Source organism: Argentina silus (assembly GCF_951799395.1).
Source record: "Argentina silus genome assembly, chromosome: 8".
In the NCBI taxonomy this organism is placed as follows: Eukaryota; Metazoa; Chordata; class Actinopteri; order Argentiniformes; family Argentinidae; genus Argentina; species Argentina silus.
Window position 1 is genome coordinate 3,356,903 of NC_139662.1, and position 13,193 is coordinate 3,370,095.

General features: G+C 47.9%; 1 protein-coding gene across 1 annotated transcript in view; it reads right to left on the reverse strand.

Annotated features, from left to right (window-relative positions):
* Window positions 1–13,193, reverse strand: part of wnk3 (WNK lysine deficient protein kinase 3) — a gene marked incomplete at its 5' end in the record, with an annotated part of 29,341 nt that overhangs the window by 7,953 nt on the left and 8,195 nt on the right. The window contains 16 exons of the mRNA XM_083675952.1: window positions 172–2,639; window positions 2,761–2,913; window positions 3,057–3,099; window positions 3,362–3,463; window positions 3,551–3,667; window positions 3,769–3,898; window positions 4,142–4,185; window positions 4,603–8,127; window positions 8,468–8,665; window positions 8,757–8,875; window positions 9,115–9,454; window positions 9,772–9,991; window positions 10,103–10,191; window positions 10,390–10,547; window positions 10,983–11,203; window positions 11,536–11,708. Coding sequence (XP_083532078.1) covers window positions 172–2,639; window positions 2,761–2,913; window positions 3,057–3,099; window positions 3,362–3,463; window positions 3,551–3,667; window positions 3,769–3,898; window positions 4,142–4,185; window positions 4,603–8,127; window positions 8,468–8,665; window positions 8,757–8,875; window positions 9,115–9,454; window positions 9,772–9,991; window positions 10,103–10,191; window positions 10,390–10,547; window positions 10,983–11,203; window positions 11,536–11,708 — 8,100 coding nt within the window. The remainder of the gene's footprint in view (window positions 1–171; window positions 2,640–2,760; window positions 2,914–3,056; window positions 3,100–3,361; window positions 3,464–3,550; window positions 3,668–3,768; window positions 3,899–4,141; window positions 4,186–4,602; window positions 8,128–8,467; window positions 8,666–8,756; window positions 8,876–9,114; window positions 9,455–9,771; window positions 9,992–10,102; window positions 10,192–10,389; window positions 10,548–10,982; window positions 11,204–11,535; window positions 11,709–13,193) is intronic.

The following is a 13,193-nucleotide window of genomic DNA, read 5'->3' on the forward strand; positions in this document are numbered from 1 at the left end:
GGCATTTATTCCGTTATACATCATTATACAACATTGTATACATTGTACTGTTGCCTATCGTTATTGACAATTTTAACATTACAAGAAACAGAAATATAACATTTACACACACACACACACACACACACACACACAGTCTTCTATACACCCATATCTGTAGACCTCACTTACAAGAATGGTAGGTTCTCCAGGCAGAGGTGGGGGCCCGGCAGTGTCTCCATGTGAGGGAGCCAGGAGGGAGGAAGGGGGGGAGGCGGAGGAGAGAGACGGGGCAGGCTGCTGCTCCACCGGGCCAAGCTCCGCTGGGCAAGCCTCCTCTCGTCCTCCGCCTCCTCTCCCCCTCTCTAGGTCAGGGGAGGTGGAGGAGGAGCGGGAGGTGGTGGAGGAGGTGGTGGAGGAGGAGGAATGAGGAGATGTGTCAGAAGAAGAAGCGGGTGGAGGGAAGGAGAAGGGATGGAGCGAGTGAGGCTCCGATGATTCTTCCCCTCCTGCCGATGTCGAGGCTGCTGATACTGAAGTGGGGGCCACGGTAGACGCCACAGCAGCTCCCCCCGCCAGCACTGCCCCACTACTGTACTCCTGATACAACAAGTTCCTTAGCTTTTCATCCAGGGTCTTAATGCGGTTGTCTACAAACTCGATTTTGGGGGGGCCCTCGCTGTCCGACTCTGCCACAGAGGAGGGCTGAGCAGGGGAGGGGGTCAGTGTGAGGGAGAGGGGGGGTAAGGGCACATCTGAGGTGCTCAGAGTGAGAGGGGGCAGAGAGGAGTCCGAGGAGGGGTGCAGGGGGGCAGAATGGCTGCCTGTATCTTCTGTGACACTGGCCTCCCCAGTAGACAGCTCAGACTCTGACTGTTGGAACGAGGGCTGTTTTTGTAATGGCGACTGGTGGTGCTGCTGCTGCTGCTGCTGCTGGGGCACCTGCTGAGGGTGCATCTCCATGGTTTTAAGCTCCTGTTGTTGTTGTTGTTGTTGTTGTTGTTGTTGTTGTTGTAGTTGTTGTTGTTGTTGTTGTAGTTGTTGTTGTTGCTGTACTTGCTGTAGCAATTGTTGTGATTGTACAAGTTGTGTCTGCTCTAGAGGGAGCTGATGGGTATGTTGTTGAGCCTGCTGTTGATGCACAAGTGCAACATTCAGTGGCTGTGCTGACTGTTGTTGGATATACTGTTGATTTACTGACTGGGTTAGCAACTGGGGTTGTTGCTGCTGTAACTGATCTGTCTGAATGGCTGTAGCAGCCATAAACAACTGTTGCTGTTGTTGTTGTTGTTGTTGTTGTTGTTGTAGAATTTGCTGTTGCTGCTGCTGACAGTGTAGTGTTTGTTGTAGACCTAACTGTTGCTGTTGCTGCAGTTCAATTGGGGCTTGTTGTAGTGGCATTACCGGTTGCTGTGGTAACTGATGTAACTGCGGCTGTTGCATTTGTAACTGTGGGTTGTATTGTAGGTTTTGCTTTTGAACAGGGAGTTGTTGGGTCTGTTGAAGTGCCAGTGGTAACATCTCTGTCTGTGTTTGCAGTGACATAGACTGTTGTAACTGTTCTGATTGACTGGGCTGGGGTTGCAAATGTATCTCAGACTGTTGTGTTTGCTGTTGTTGCTGTTGTTGTTGTTGTTGCTGTTGTTGTTGTTGTTGTTGCTGCTGTTGTTGCTGCTGTTGTTGTTGGAGTTGTTGTTGTTGGAGGAGTTGTTGTTGTTGGAGGAGTTGTTGTTGGAGTTGTTGTTGGAGTTGTTGTTGGAGGGGTGGTTGGAGGGGTGGTTGGAGGGGTGGTTGGAGGGGTGGTTGCTGCTGTAGCATTTGCAGCTGTTGGTAAGATTGTTGCAGTGCTGCTTGTTGCTGCTGCTGTAGTTGAATTTGCTCTTGGTACACTTGCTGTTGTGTCTGTTGTAGTATGTCCTGCTGTTGGAGGTGTTGTTGTTCAAGAAGCTGTTGTTGTTGTTGTTGTTGTTGTTGTTGTTGTTGTTGTTGCTGTACCTGTTGAAGTTGCTGGACTGTCTGTATTTGTTGTGGGGGTGGTAATATCTGTTGATTTAGCTGTGTCTGAGGCTGGGCTGACCTTGGCATCTGAGCCAGTGTCTGTTGCTGCTCCAGCCCAACCAGGCTGACAGGGAGAGAGGCGACCGCAGCAGCAGTTGGAGACTGAAGAGAGGTGGACGAGTGGTCCCCTCCAGATACACACTGGCCCAGGGCAGCTAGCGCTAACGCTACATCACCCGGGCTTGGGCCCACTATGGCGCTGCCACTGGTGGCTGGGGATGTGAGAGCTTCAGTTAGACAGGTAGGGGGGATGGGAGCGACGGCGGCAGGAGTAGCCGCCAGGGTAGGGAGGTTGGCGGAAGTGGATACATGGGTGGTGATGGATGTTGTGGCGCTGGAGGTTTGGTCATTAGATGCTGAGGTGAAGACTGGCAGGTGGAGGCCAGCGGGGACAGAGGCAACAACCGCACTAGTGAGAGTAGAGGCTGGGGCAGAAACGCTGTCAGAGGCAGTCGTGTCAGGAGCAGGGGCAGCAGTGGCTGGGTTAGACATGGAGGCAGGGGCGGAAACAGTGGAGACAGGGGGAGAGGAGGCAGACAGGGTGGGACAGGGAGGAGAGGCTATTCCAGCGAAGGACTCTGACCTCTGGGATCCATCCCCTTCTATGCCAACCAGAGAAGAGGGACAGAGGGTTAGTTTCTGTTATACAACCCACACAAAACACAGGTTGTTATTGAGCCATGGTTGCCAATACATACAGAGGCCCTTTGAGAAACATCTTACCCCTCTCTGCTTCTGTGGACTGGGGTACACGTGTCTCTCCAGTAGGGGGAGGAGTCGAGGCTCCCTGGTTGGATTGAGAGTCTCTGTGGCGAATGGTCTGGTTGATGAAAAAACGCCAGCGACCCACTGGGGAGGCCTGGGGGGCAGAGTCCACTGGAGGACAGAGAGAAAGAGAGTGAGAGAGAGAGTGAGATAGCCAAGAAAAACAACATATCAGTCTAACTGTAGAAATGTTTTTTTTATATTTTATTCAAAGCTTAGTATATCAGAGAGGGGTAGTGGGTGGAAAAACTCACTTGTGCCGGGGGTGCTCATGTGCAGCTGTTCAATAGATCCAGTCTGGCAGAGAAATAAAAATACATTCCATGTTGAAATAATAGCAGAATTATGAATAAATCACACATTTGCTACTGTCTCAGAATGCACACCACGTAACAGTTACACAATGGTTAAATTGCCTCCATATTGGAAGGAGAAAATAACTTATTTCCAATGCACTATTACACTAAGAGCAGGAAACCCTGTACTGCTTTAACATGAACGTAAAGAATGAGTAGAGAGGAGAAAAACAAAAACTAAGGTTGTCCGGACAAAAACAGACCTGTGAGTGTGTGTGAAGAATTTCAAGTGCTTTCTTGACAATGGCCCTCAGGTCCTCCACAAATTTCTCTTTCTCTGACTCAAGGACAAAGTCTTCCTCCACCTACACAAAGCATACAGTAACAGCACAATTTACACAGAATATAGAATACATACAAATCCAAGGGCAGACTAAAGTACTGTTAATCACCATGTAATCTGCAATATCTTCAGGCGAATCCCCCTCAGTGTCAAATTTAAAGGTCACCATCTTGTTACTGTGAGTCTCAAGCTGACACTCCACCATATTGTCCCCACTGCCGGACACCTATGGAATACAGGAAGACATATGGTTGCATGTTTGTTTGTTTAAGATGCTTACACATTAATTAATTAATTATTAATTATCTTCAATATGGTTTGGCATACCTGGAGCATGCTCAGTTGGAAGTGTGACCCCTTTTCTGGTCTCTGATAGGAGGATCTCCTCTGAGACTTCACTCTCTCCAATTTCCCATTGACCAGCTGAAGAGATTCATCTCCATTGGCTGGGACAGAACTGTGGGACAAGCAGGCAATGTCCATTATGTTCATAACGGAAAAGACAGATCATTGCAAAACACTATTATCTCCATTAATCTATTAATTAACAACTGAACTCCATTTATCATGCATTTACTAATTATTATGTAAATCTATTGTTGCTAGTTATTATCGTGAAGAGCGGCAACAATGCAAAGTGTCAAAGAAGCGTTTGACAGTTCAGATCTAAACAAAGTGAGAGTAGTAATGGGAGACATACCCAGATGAGTAGTGTCTCTCTATGCTGGACTGGTTTGGATTCTCCTGTAGAGTCACATAGATGGAGATACAGACACAGAGGAAACACAACACAAACACACAAGAAACACCAGAAACCCACAGCAAAAAAAGAAATACCAATTAGTTGAAATTGAATAGAAAAAAATGTGCGTTGAACAAAAATAAAGATACTGTATATAACACATAAAATCAATGGAAATTATGATAGTTAAAAGATAACTCTTTTTTTTGCCATAGCTCTGGTTAGTTTAAATTAGAAATTACTATAGGAACTTGAGTGCGATTCAGTGAAAAAGAAATGTCTCAAACATAATTGCAAAAGCATTTCATAGAAGAAAGGGTGTGTGGTGTGTCCCCTTGAATCGCTTTCAATACACTTGCTTACATAACAAGCTGATCTGATTCGTGTATGCAGTTGCAGAGTGATGTGTGCTTCTGTACCTGAGCAATGCCCAGCAGGGTAGGGTCACAGTCTTGTAGCGAGGTTGGGGGCAGCAAGGGGGCGTTAGAGTCAAGCAGCTGGAGCATTGCAACAGGAGGGGAAGAGGTGGGGGCCACATCAGCCAGCCCTGGCAGAGTGAACTGCCCCTCTGTTGGGATGGACTGCTCTGGGGCGGGGCCAGCAGGATGGAGGGGTGGCAGAGACATGGGGTGGGAGGAGGTATGAGAGGGGCTGAGGGGCATTTGTGGAGGAGGGAGGGCTGCATGGGGTAGAGGAAGTTGTTCGGCAGTTCCTGCGGTCTCAGTGTGTGTCTGTGTGTGAGAGTGTGCCTGTATCTGGGTTTGGGTCTGTGTCTGGGTGTGCGCCTGAGCCTGGGTGCTTGTCTGTGTGTGTGTGTGAGCAGGTAGGGTCTGCTGCTGTGCCTGGTGCTGAGGGGATGGAGGAGGACCTGCTACTACCTGACTGTATAGGGGGAGGACTCTGGCCTGGGTCTGAGACACATTACTGGATGTTATCTGTGCAGAGGGAAGGGGCACCAGATGTGGGGGGATTTGAGGCTGGGGGGGCAGTTGACTCTGATCGAGAAGAATGGGGGCCTGCTGAGGAGGAAGGGCCTGCTGAGGAGGAAGGGCCTGCTGAGGAGGAAGGGCCTGCTGGATGGGAACAGGGACTGTCTGAGCCGGTTGAAGGTGTTGCTGCTGTACTTGTGGAACCTGCTGCAGCTGTTGTTGGTATTGCTCAACGGGCTGAGGAGGGATGGACTGGATTACCGGCTGTGCAGCTGCACTTCCCGTGGGCTGCTGTGACTGCATGACGGGCTGTAGCTGAACCTGGCCCTGAATATACGCCTGTCCAGTCTGTTGTATATGCTGAGGTGCAGGGACCAAGGTAGTGGGGTCCATGACTGTGGCAGAGGTAGCCATGACAGTTCCAACAGCTCCCATTGATCCAGGAGACATCATCATCTGTTGATACTGCAGGACTGGCTGCTGCTGCTGCTGTTGTTGCTGCTGCTGTTGCTGTGTAACTTGGGTTATGTCCTGTTGCTGCTGGATTGGCTGCATGGCTTGGTGGGTAGGCTGAGGGGCTACTGGAGCGTACTGCGCTTGTAAAAGGCTAGCTGGGGTCTGGGCCTGGAGCTGAGGTTGTTGGACCAGTCCTGGTATCAGAGCACTCTTCTGCATTGGGGCCTCATGTTGGGTGTGACTATGGATTGAGGCTGTGACCGGAGGTTGAACATGAGCTTGGCTCTGCAGAGGCATCATCTGTGTCTCGAGAGCTGGGATCTGGCCTTGTGGCTGTACCTGATTAAGTGTTGGGTGCAGAGGCTGAGTCTGGACAAGCGACTGCACTGGTATCTGGCCCGGTATTGGAGCGGGGATCTGATGTGTGGCCTGTATCGGAACCTGGGACTGGATGGGTTGAGTTTGTCCCTGGATAGGGGCCACCACTTTAGCAGTTATTTGAGTCTCTATCGCAGTCTCTGGGAGTGTGTGCGGAGGCTGAGCCTGAAGCTGCACTGGGACATGACCTTGGCTCTGGGGGTGAGCTTCACTCTGACTCTGGGCATGGACTTGGGCTTGGATTAGGGCTGGTGCCTTGATGAGAACCTGTGACTGAATCTGTGGCTGAATGGCTATTGGACTCTGACCCTGGGCGGCCATTTGAGCTTGGACCTGAATCATTTCTGGGGCAGCTAGAGCGACCAGGGGGAGCTGAGGCTCAACCACAGAGCTCAGATGGTGCTGCTGGGCAATGTATGCTTGCTGTTGCTGGATTAGCGCTGCCTGTTGCTGTTCTATTAGTTGCTGCTGTGTTACACTTGTGTGTGGTTGAAAAGAAGCAATATTCTTTTGCTGTGCCATACATGACTGCTGCAGATCAATTTGTTGCTGTTGAATTAGAGTCTGCTGCTCACACTGTTGCTGAATGGATGCAGTCTCTGGTTTCTCACTTTGCTGTAATTGAATAATGGTGGGTTGCTGCTGCTGTTGCACACTCTCTTGCTGTTGAATCTGCTGCTGCTGTAACAAAGCTTCAAGGTGCAGTCTCTCTGCTTGTTGTTGTTGTTGTTGCAGTAACAAGGCTTGCTGTTGCCTTTGTTGCTCCATATGTTGTAAGATAGCTTGCTGTTCCATTTGTTGTTGGAGTTGGACCTGTTGTTGTTGTTGTTCCATTTGTTGTTGCTGTAGAAGAGATTGCTGCTGCTGTTGTTGATGCTGTAGTATAGCTTGTTGTTGCTGTAGCTGTTGTTGCTGTAAAATTGCTTGCTGTTGTTCCATGTGTTGTTGTATTACAGTTTGCTGTTGTTGTTGTTCTATTTGTTGTTGTAACTGGGTCTGTTGTTCCAGTATTGCTTGTTGTTGCTGTTGTTGTTCAAGTTGTTGTTGTAATTGGCTCTGTTGCTGTTGCTCCAGTTGTTGTTGCTGTAAAATAGCTTGTTGATGTTGTTGCTCAAATATTTGTTGTTGTAGGAGAGCTTGCTGCTGCTCCAGTTGTTGTTGTTGTAGTTGTGCCTGTTGTTGTTGTTGTATGTAAGCTTGCTGTTGTTGTTGCTCCTGTTGTTGTTGGTGTAAAATAGCATTTTGCTTTTGTTGCTCCAATATTTGTTGTTGTAATAGAGCTTGCTGTTGCTCAATTTGTTGTTGTTGTAGTTGGGCCTGTTGTTGCTGTTGTAGTAAAGCTTGCTGCTGTTGTTGCTCGAGCTGTTGTTGCATATATGCTTGCTGTTGTTGCTGCTGCGGGTCCATTTGTTGCTGTTGTTGTTGCTGTAGTAACAATGTTTGCTGCTGCTGTTGTTGCTGCTGCTGCAATTGTTGTTGTTGTTGTTGTTGTTGTTGCTGTTGTTGTTGTTGTTGTTGTTGTTGTTGTATCAAGCTCTGCTCATGTAGATCAATTTGCGATTGTGGTACATAAGCTTGAGGTTGCTCCACTGGCTGTTGCAATGATAACGCTTGTTGTTGCTGTTGCTCCATGGGTGGTTGTTGTTGTAATACGGCCTGCTGAGGATGTTGTTGCACATGCTGCTGTTGGACCACCGTTTGCTGTACATATACTTGCTGCTGTGGCTCAGTTTGTTGCTGTTGGATTGCTGTAGCTGAATGGGGCTGTTCTATCTGTTGCTGTAACAAAACCGCCTGAGGCTGTTGATTAACAATTGCTTGTTGATGCTGGAGCAGATTAGCCTGGGCCTCCATTTGCTGTTGCTGCGGTAGAGTTGCCTGTGGCTCCATCAGTATCTGCTGCTGTTGTTGTTGAACAATGGTTTGCTGAGGGATCATGGCAGGCTGTGCTAGCTGGGCTAAAGGCTGGGGTACAATGTCAGATGGCTGCATGGGAGTGACAGGCTGGGTCTGCTGAGGGAGGGGGACCATGCCACCAACTAGTCCAGTGGGATCTCCAGCTGAGATTGGAGTGCTAAGGATATTGATGGGTGCTTGGGGGGAGACTGGGGGTACATATGACTGTGAGGGGGCATTTGAACCATGTGGAGGGACAGTTTGTGATCCATCTGAATGGTATGGCTGAGATGGGCAGACGTGATTTGAAAATGATCATCATGGACAAATGGAGCATTGACGGAGGGAAAGAGGTAGTGGTGGAGAGAGAAGGTAAGAGTAAGCATCAGCAGGGGGGCAATAATCATCAAAGGATTGCAAACAAATGTTGAGAACATGAAGCATAAGCATACAATCATTATAGTCTTCATTATCGTTAAAGAGCAACTGTTACAATAGTTAGCTTGAATAGTCTGTTAAGAAAGTATCAAGGTTAAAACTGTGGTGGGGAAACTGTAGTTATATCAAGCCCATGGGATTCAGTGAATGAATATATAATAGACACCATTTCTAGACATCCACTTACCTGAGAATAATGTTGTGGTACACCTGGTGAGACCTGTGTTGCCATAGGAACAGGCTGAATGAAATTCTGACCACCACTTTGGCCAATGGACATGCTGGATCTTCCACCACTCTGACCAATAGGCACATTTGTAGCCCCTCCGCTCTGACCTCCTGGGAGCATTTGTGGGTGAGCCACCACCCCGGTGTTCTGCATTGCCTAAAAATAGATAATAGTAAACTATGTAAATATGAGCAGGGTTGCTGAGTGGAGACACGGTATGTTAGTTCATTTCTAAACACAGACTCACAGGAACAGCTGTAGGGAGGCTGGGTTGAGAGTGGATATATGACTCCCCTTGCTGAGGATACGCCTGGCTCTGTCCGCTCGCGAATGACTCACAGCTGGCTGAGCCGATGCTCTCACCTTCTGAATCAAAGACAGTGAGATGTGGAGAACAAGACATATACTTGAGAAATTGTTTCAGTATAATGAAAGTAAAATCAATTCCAGGATTGTCCTCAATCAACTAATATGTGTATATTTTTCATGTTAGTCCAATTTTGCTACATGCTAGATTGTGTTATCTACCTCAGTCATGACTTGTACAGTCATAGATCTATGGTAATATCTTAAGGTCCAAAGGATCTGCTGCTGTAGTACTGTACCTGGCAGGGTTGGGGGATTCCCACTGTGAATCTGCTGCTGCCTGACATGCTGATCCACCTCTGGCAGCTCTTCAGCCTCCCCCTGCCCCCCTCCTCCCCCACCTGTCATCCCGGCTGCCATGGGCCCCAGTGAGGAGGGGCAGGACGGGTGGGAGCAGGTGTAGGAAGAGGTGAGGGTGGAGTCCCTCCTCTCTTCAAAGCCCTGCTGCTGCTGCTGTTGCTGCTGCTGCAGCAGCTGCTGCTGGCGCCTCTCGCGGGACTTTTTGATGAGGGTGACGCGGTCACGGATGGACTTGCCCACCACCTTGGCATCGCTCTCGTGGAAGAAGCCTGACTTCACCTGTGGTGGAGAGAGAGAGAGAGAGATAAAGAAAGAGAGAGAGAGAGAGAGAGAGAGAGAGAGAGAGAGAGAGAGAGAGAGAGAGAGAGAGAGAATAAGTTAATGCATCAGAGGTAGGGAGTGGGAATATAGGTCAGAGCTACTAGCCAGAAGAGCATGATTAATAGGCTGTTGATCTCACCATACATCAAAGCTGTTTTAGACTCCACATCTTAACTTATGCCCCACAGTCTTCCCTCCACCTAAACCCCTACAGAGGCCCTACTACCTATTCCTGCTCAGACCTGCCCTGCTCTCTCTGTCCGTCAGTCTCTCACCATCTCCAGAGCCACCTCCTCTGCACTGTCGTTCTCCAGGTCGTAGCTGAACTCGATGGCCTCATTGTCCTTGTGCTTGCCTTTCAGCTTCTTGGGCTCCTCCACCCAGATCCTCAGAGCCAGGCAGTCCTGGCACCCCGTGTCCTCCTCTGCCAGCTCCACCCGCACCCCTGTGTCCTCCCCAAAGAACGCGTGTGTCAAGAGGTCCCTGATGGAGAGCCTGCGGAGAGAGAGAAAAAAAAAGCGGAAAACAGATGAAGTTTTACGAGCGCTCTGTTTTGTGAGAGGCGATGCAAGACATCATGTTATGAGAAGAAAAAAAAAGGCTTACCTCTGGCTCTTGTTCTGACGAATGCAGCCCTCAATGATCTCTTTAATCTCGGGGTCGTTGACTTTATCAAAGCTGGCTGGTTTTATACCCTGCAAAGAGAGCGAGTGGGGGGCATAGTGTACAATACGTGAAAGGACTCCTACAATGGAGTAGTAATCATAAAGAGGTCATGAAGGAAACCTGACATTGCAGTTTTCGCGCCCAATTCACTCATCATTTATGTTCAAAACGAGGGAAAGCACAGCCAGGCTAAAGGCCAAAGTAGCTATCTATAGTCTCAGACTTACGCTGGTGACTTTGCGGTAGATCTGTGCTGCATTCTGGCACTCTGAATAGGGGTACTCTGAAGTAGCCATCTCCAGCATGCACATCCCAAAGGCATAGACGTCCACAGACTCGTCATAGTGCTCCTCATACATCTCTGGAGCCATGAACTCAGGAGTGCCTACAAGACCGTCACATCTCAGTCAATGTCAGGACAACGGTGCCAATGACACCTACTGTATAACAATAAGTATCTATACTACAACATGTGTTTATTATAGCAAATCATTTTTTATCTTGGAAGGTTTAGCTTTGGCCCCAAACTAATTTGTAGTCGGGATGACAACAATCTTGGCAGTAAATATGCTTGCTCTGAGGTCAAGCCCGATCACACTAAAATGCCACTCAACTAATTTTTTTTTTTTAAGAGGCACCAGCTATGGTCTTACAGTTAGTGCTGCCATTATAGATTCTTGAATGACCTTTATCTGAATTACTCTATACTCCTGGGCAGCCTTTGGCTTCTCTGAGAGTTGTGCAGATAACAGATCCATAGGGAAATGCAGTTGAGAGACCATCCAGATTCCCAGTGCCATTTCACAGTGACATCCATTACCTATGACACTCTTGGCGAAGGAGGTCCTCATGAGGGTGGCCAAGCCCAGGTCTCCGATCTTCACCGACCCCGTGGGCCCTGTGATGAAGATGTTGTCACACTTGAGGTCGCGGTGCACTATAGGTGGGGTCCTCGTGTGCAGGAACTGTAGGCCCTTCAGGATCTGCCTGCACCAGCTCCTCAGGACCTTGGGCTTCATCACCTTAAAGCGCTTCAGGTAACTGCAGTTAGAAGGGATACAAACAACAACAAGAGTTCCAACTAAATAACGGCTGCCCTTTCAACCATTTCAACAAGTCCTTTGCTAGTTTCAAGGTCATGTAAATTAGACATTTGCTGGATAAAAATGTAAAAATGATTGATAGATTCATTGTTTCAGTTAGAAGTAGTTTGCATTAAGCAAGGGGAGAGTGGGAGGAGGGGACACTATTCTGAATTGTCATTCCAATTCCATTGCAGTCAAAAGAGGGCACAATCCTGAATAGGCTGCCTTTAATGTTAGCTGTCATGGGATGTATGCTGGCATAGAGGGGTGGTGGAGGGGTGCACTGACGTTTTGAGTGTCCCAGAGGTCATGAGCTCGGTGACCAAGACGATGCACTTCTTGCCGCGGAGCACCGACTCCCAGGAGTCGTAGAAGCGCACGATGTTGGGGTGCTGAAGTCCCTTCAGCATCTCTGCCTCCTCCTTGAAGCGCTGCTGCTCCGCCTTGGTCAGCTTACGGTCCTGAGGCACACACACACACACACACACACACCGCAGGTTAGACCGACTGAGTGCTTACAGACCAAATGAGTGCATACACATGGACCAGAAGTCTTCTGCGTGTAGTAGATACACTACTAATATTGTACATGAAAATACCATGTACAATTTTGGGTAGTTAGGTCTACATTACTAGGGCTCATTCTCAAAAAAGATAATCCATTGCCATAACCTGACATTGGTGGGAAACATATTAGGAGGAGTAGACTATACCTTTATGAGTCAGTGCTGTCAACAACAGGCCCACTACCGGAGAACTGTGCTAGAAGAGCCAGTAGCAACCACGTTTCATAGCACTACCTGCACACTACCACTAGGTGGTGCTAGCAAAATAGAGTTGCGTGACTTGAAGAGACAACACCCAACCTCAGCCGATAAAAAAAAAAATGCCTGCTGCATCTGCCATGCTGCGACTGCCCCAGTATGGTGGATGCTGCAGAAATCCTTCTCACTGGCACAGCATCCCACAGGAACAGACCAGGCTACAGACTAGGCCCTCTGTTGGCTACTGGCAAAACACACACTCTGGAGTCATCACAGGATGAGGATAGGATTTAGTTTGGTAAACTAATAAAAAAGCATAAGTGTGTTCTAAAATATCAAACCAGAGCAAGGATTTGCTTGCATGAAATAAAAAGACTACTTTGAATTCATTTAGAGAAACAATAGCTCACACGTTTCTCTGTATCATTTGCATTTGGAATAAAAATCGCTTGCACTTCATTTCATAATATCCATGGGTAAACTTTTGTTCAATGTTGGACCAAAATGCCTTCAATAAACTATAAAATCATGAATCATTTAAATGTGTCGAGTAGTAATTCCATAATGGTGGTTCTCCTTACAATTGTGTACAAATAATGGATTGGGGTTTTGTGGTCATTTGACCTTTGTTGACCGTGCCACTTGCCTCTCTTGGGCATCTTGTCCTATTCAGGTCACAGTCTGAATAGGACACACACAATAAGAGGCGTGAAATAAAAGAAGTGACAATTGCAACATTTTGTGACATTACCATATGGTAGCCTAAATCAAACAAAGAGCATTCACTGGAGAAAGAATAAGAAACAATACCATCCCCTTGTAGGCCTTAGAAGTGGGATGTCTGACATTTCAGCCTGACACCCCAAAAATAGCATTCATAATATTTTGCTTTCCATCATTAACCACTTACATTTACTTAGAACACTTTGTTTATATGAGTAGTCTGAAGGGATAGGCTACATTTCATTGTGAATAATTAGATTTCTGTGTAATGCAATGTAATGTTTCCTTCCATTAAACTCCCCCCTGCCGTCTCCCTATGTCTGCCTCTGTCACTGCATCATCTATTCCAAGATCCTCTTCATCCATTCGACAACTCAATGTCCTTTTCTGGAAGTAGTTGTGAAGGCCACTTCTCCTCCCCTCCCCCTCTTGGCTATGTGAAGCCCCCCCCTACCTCTC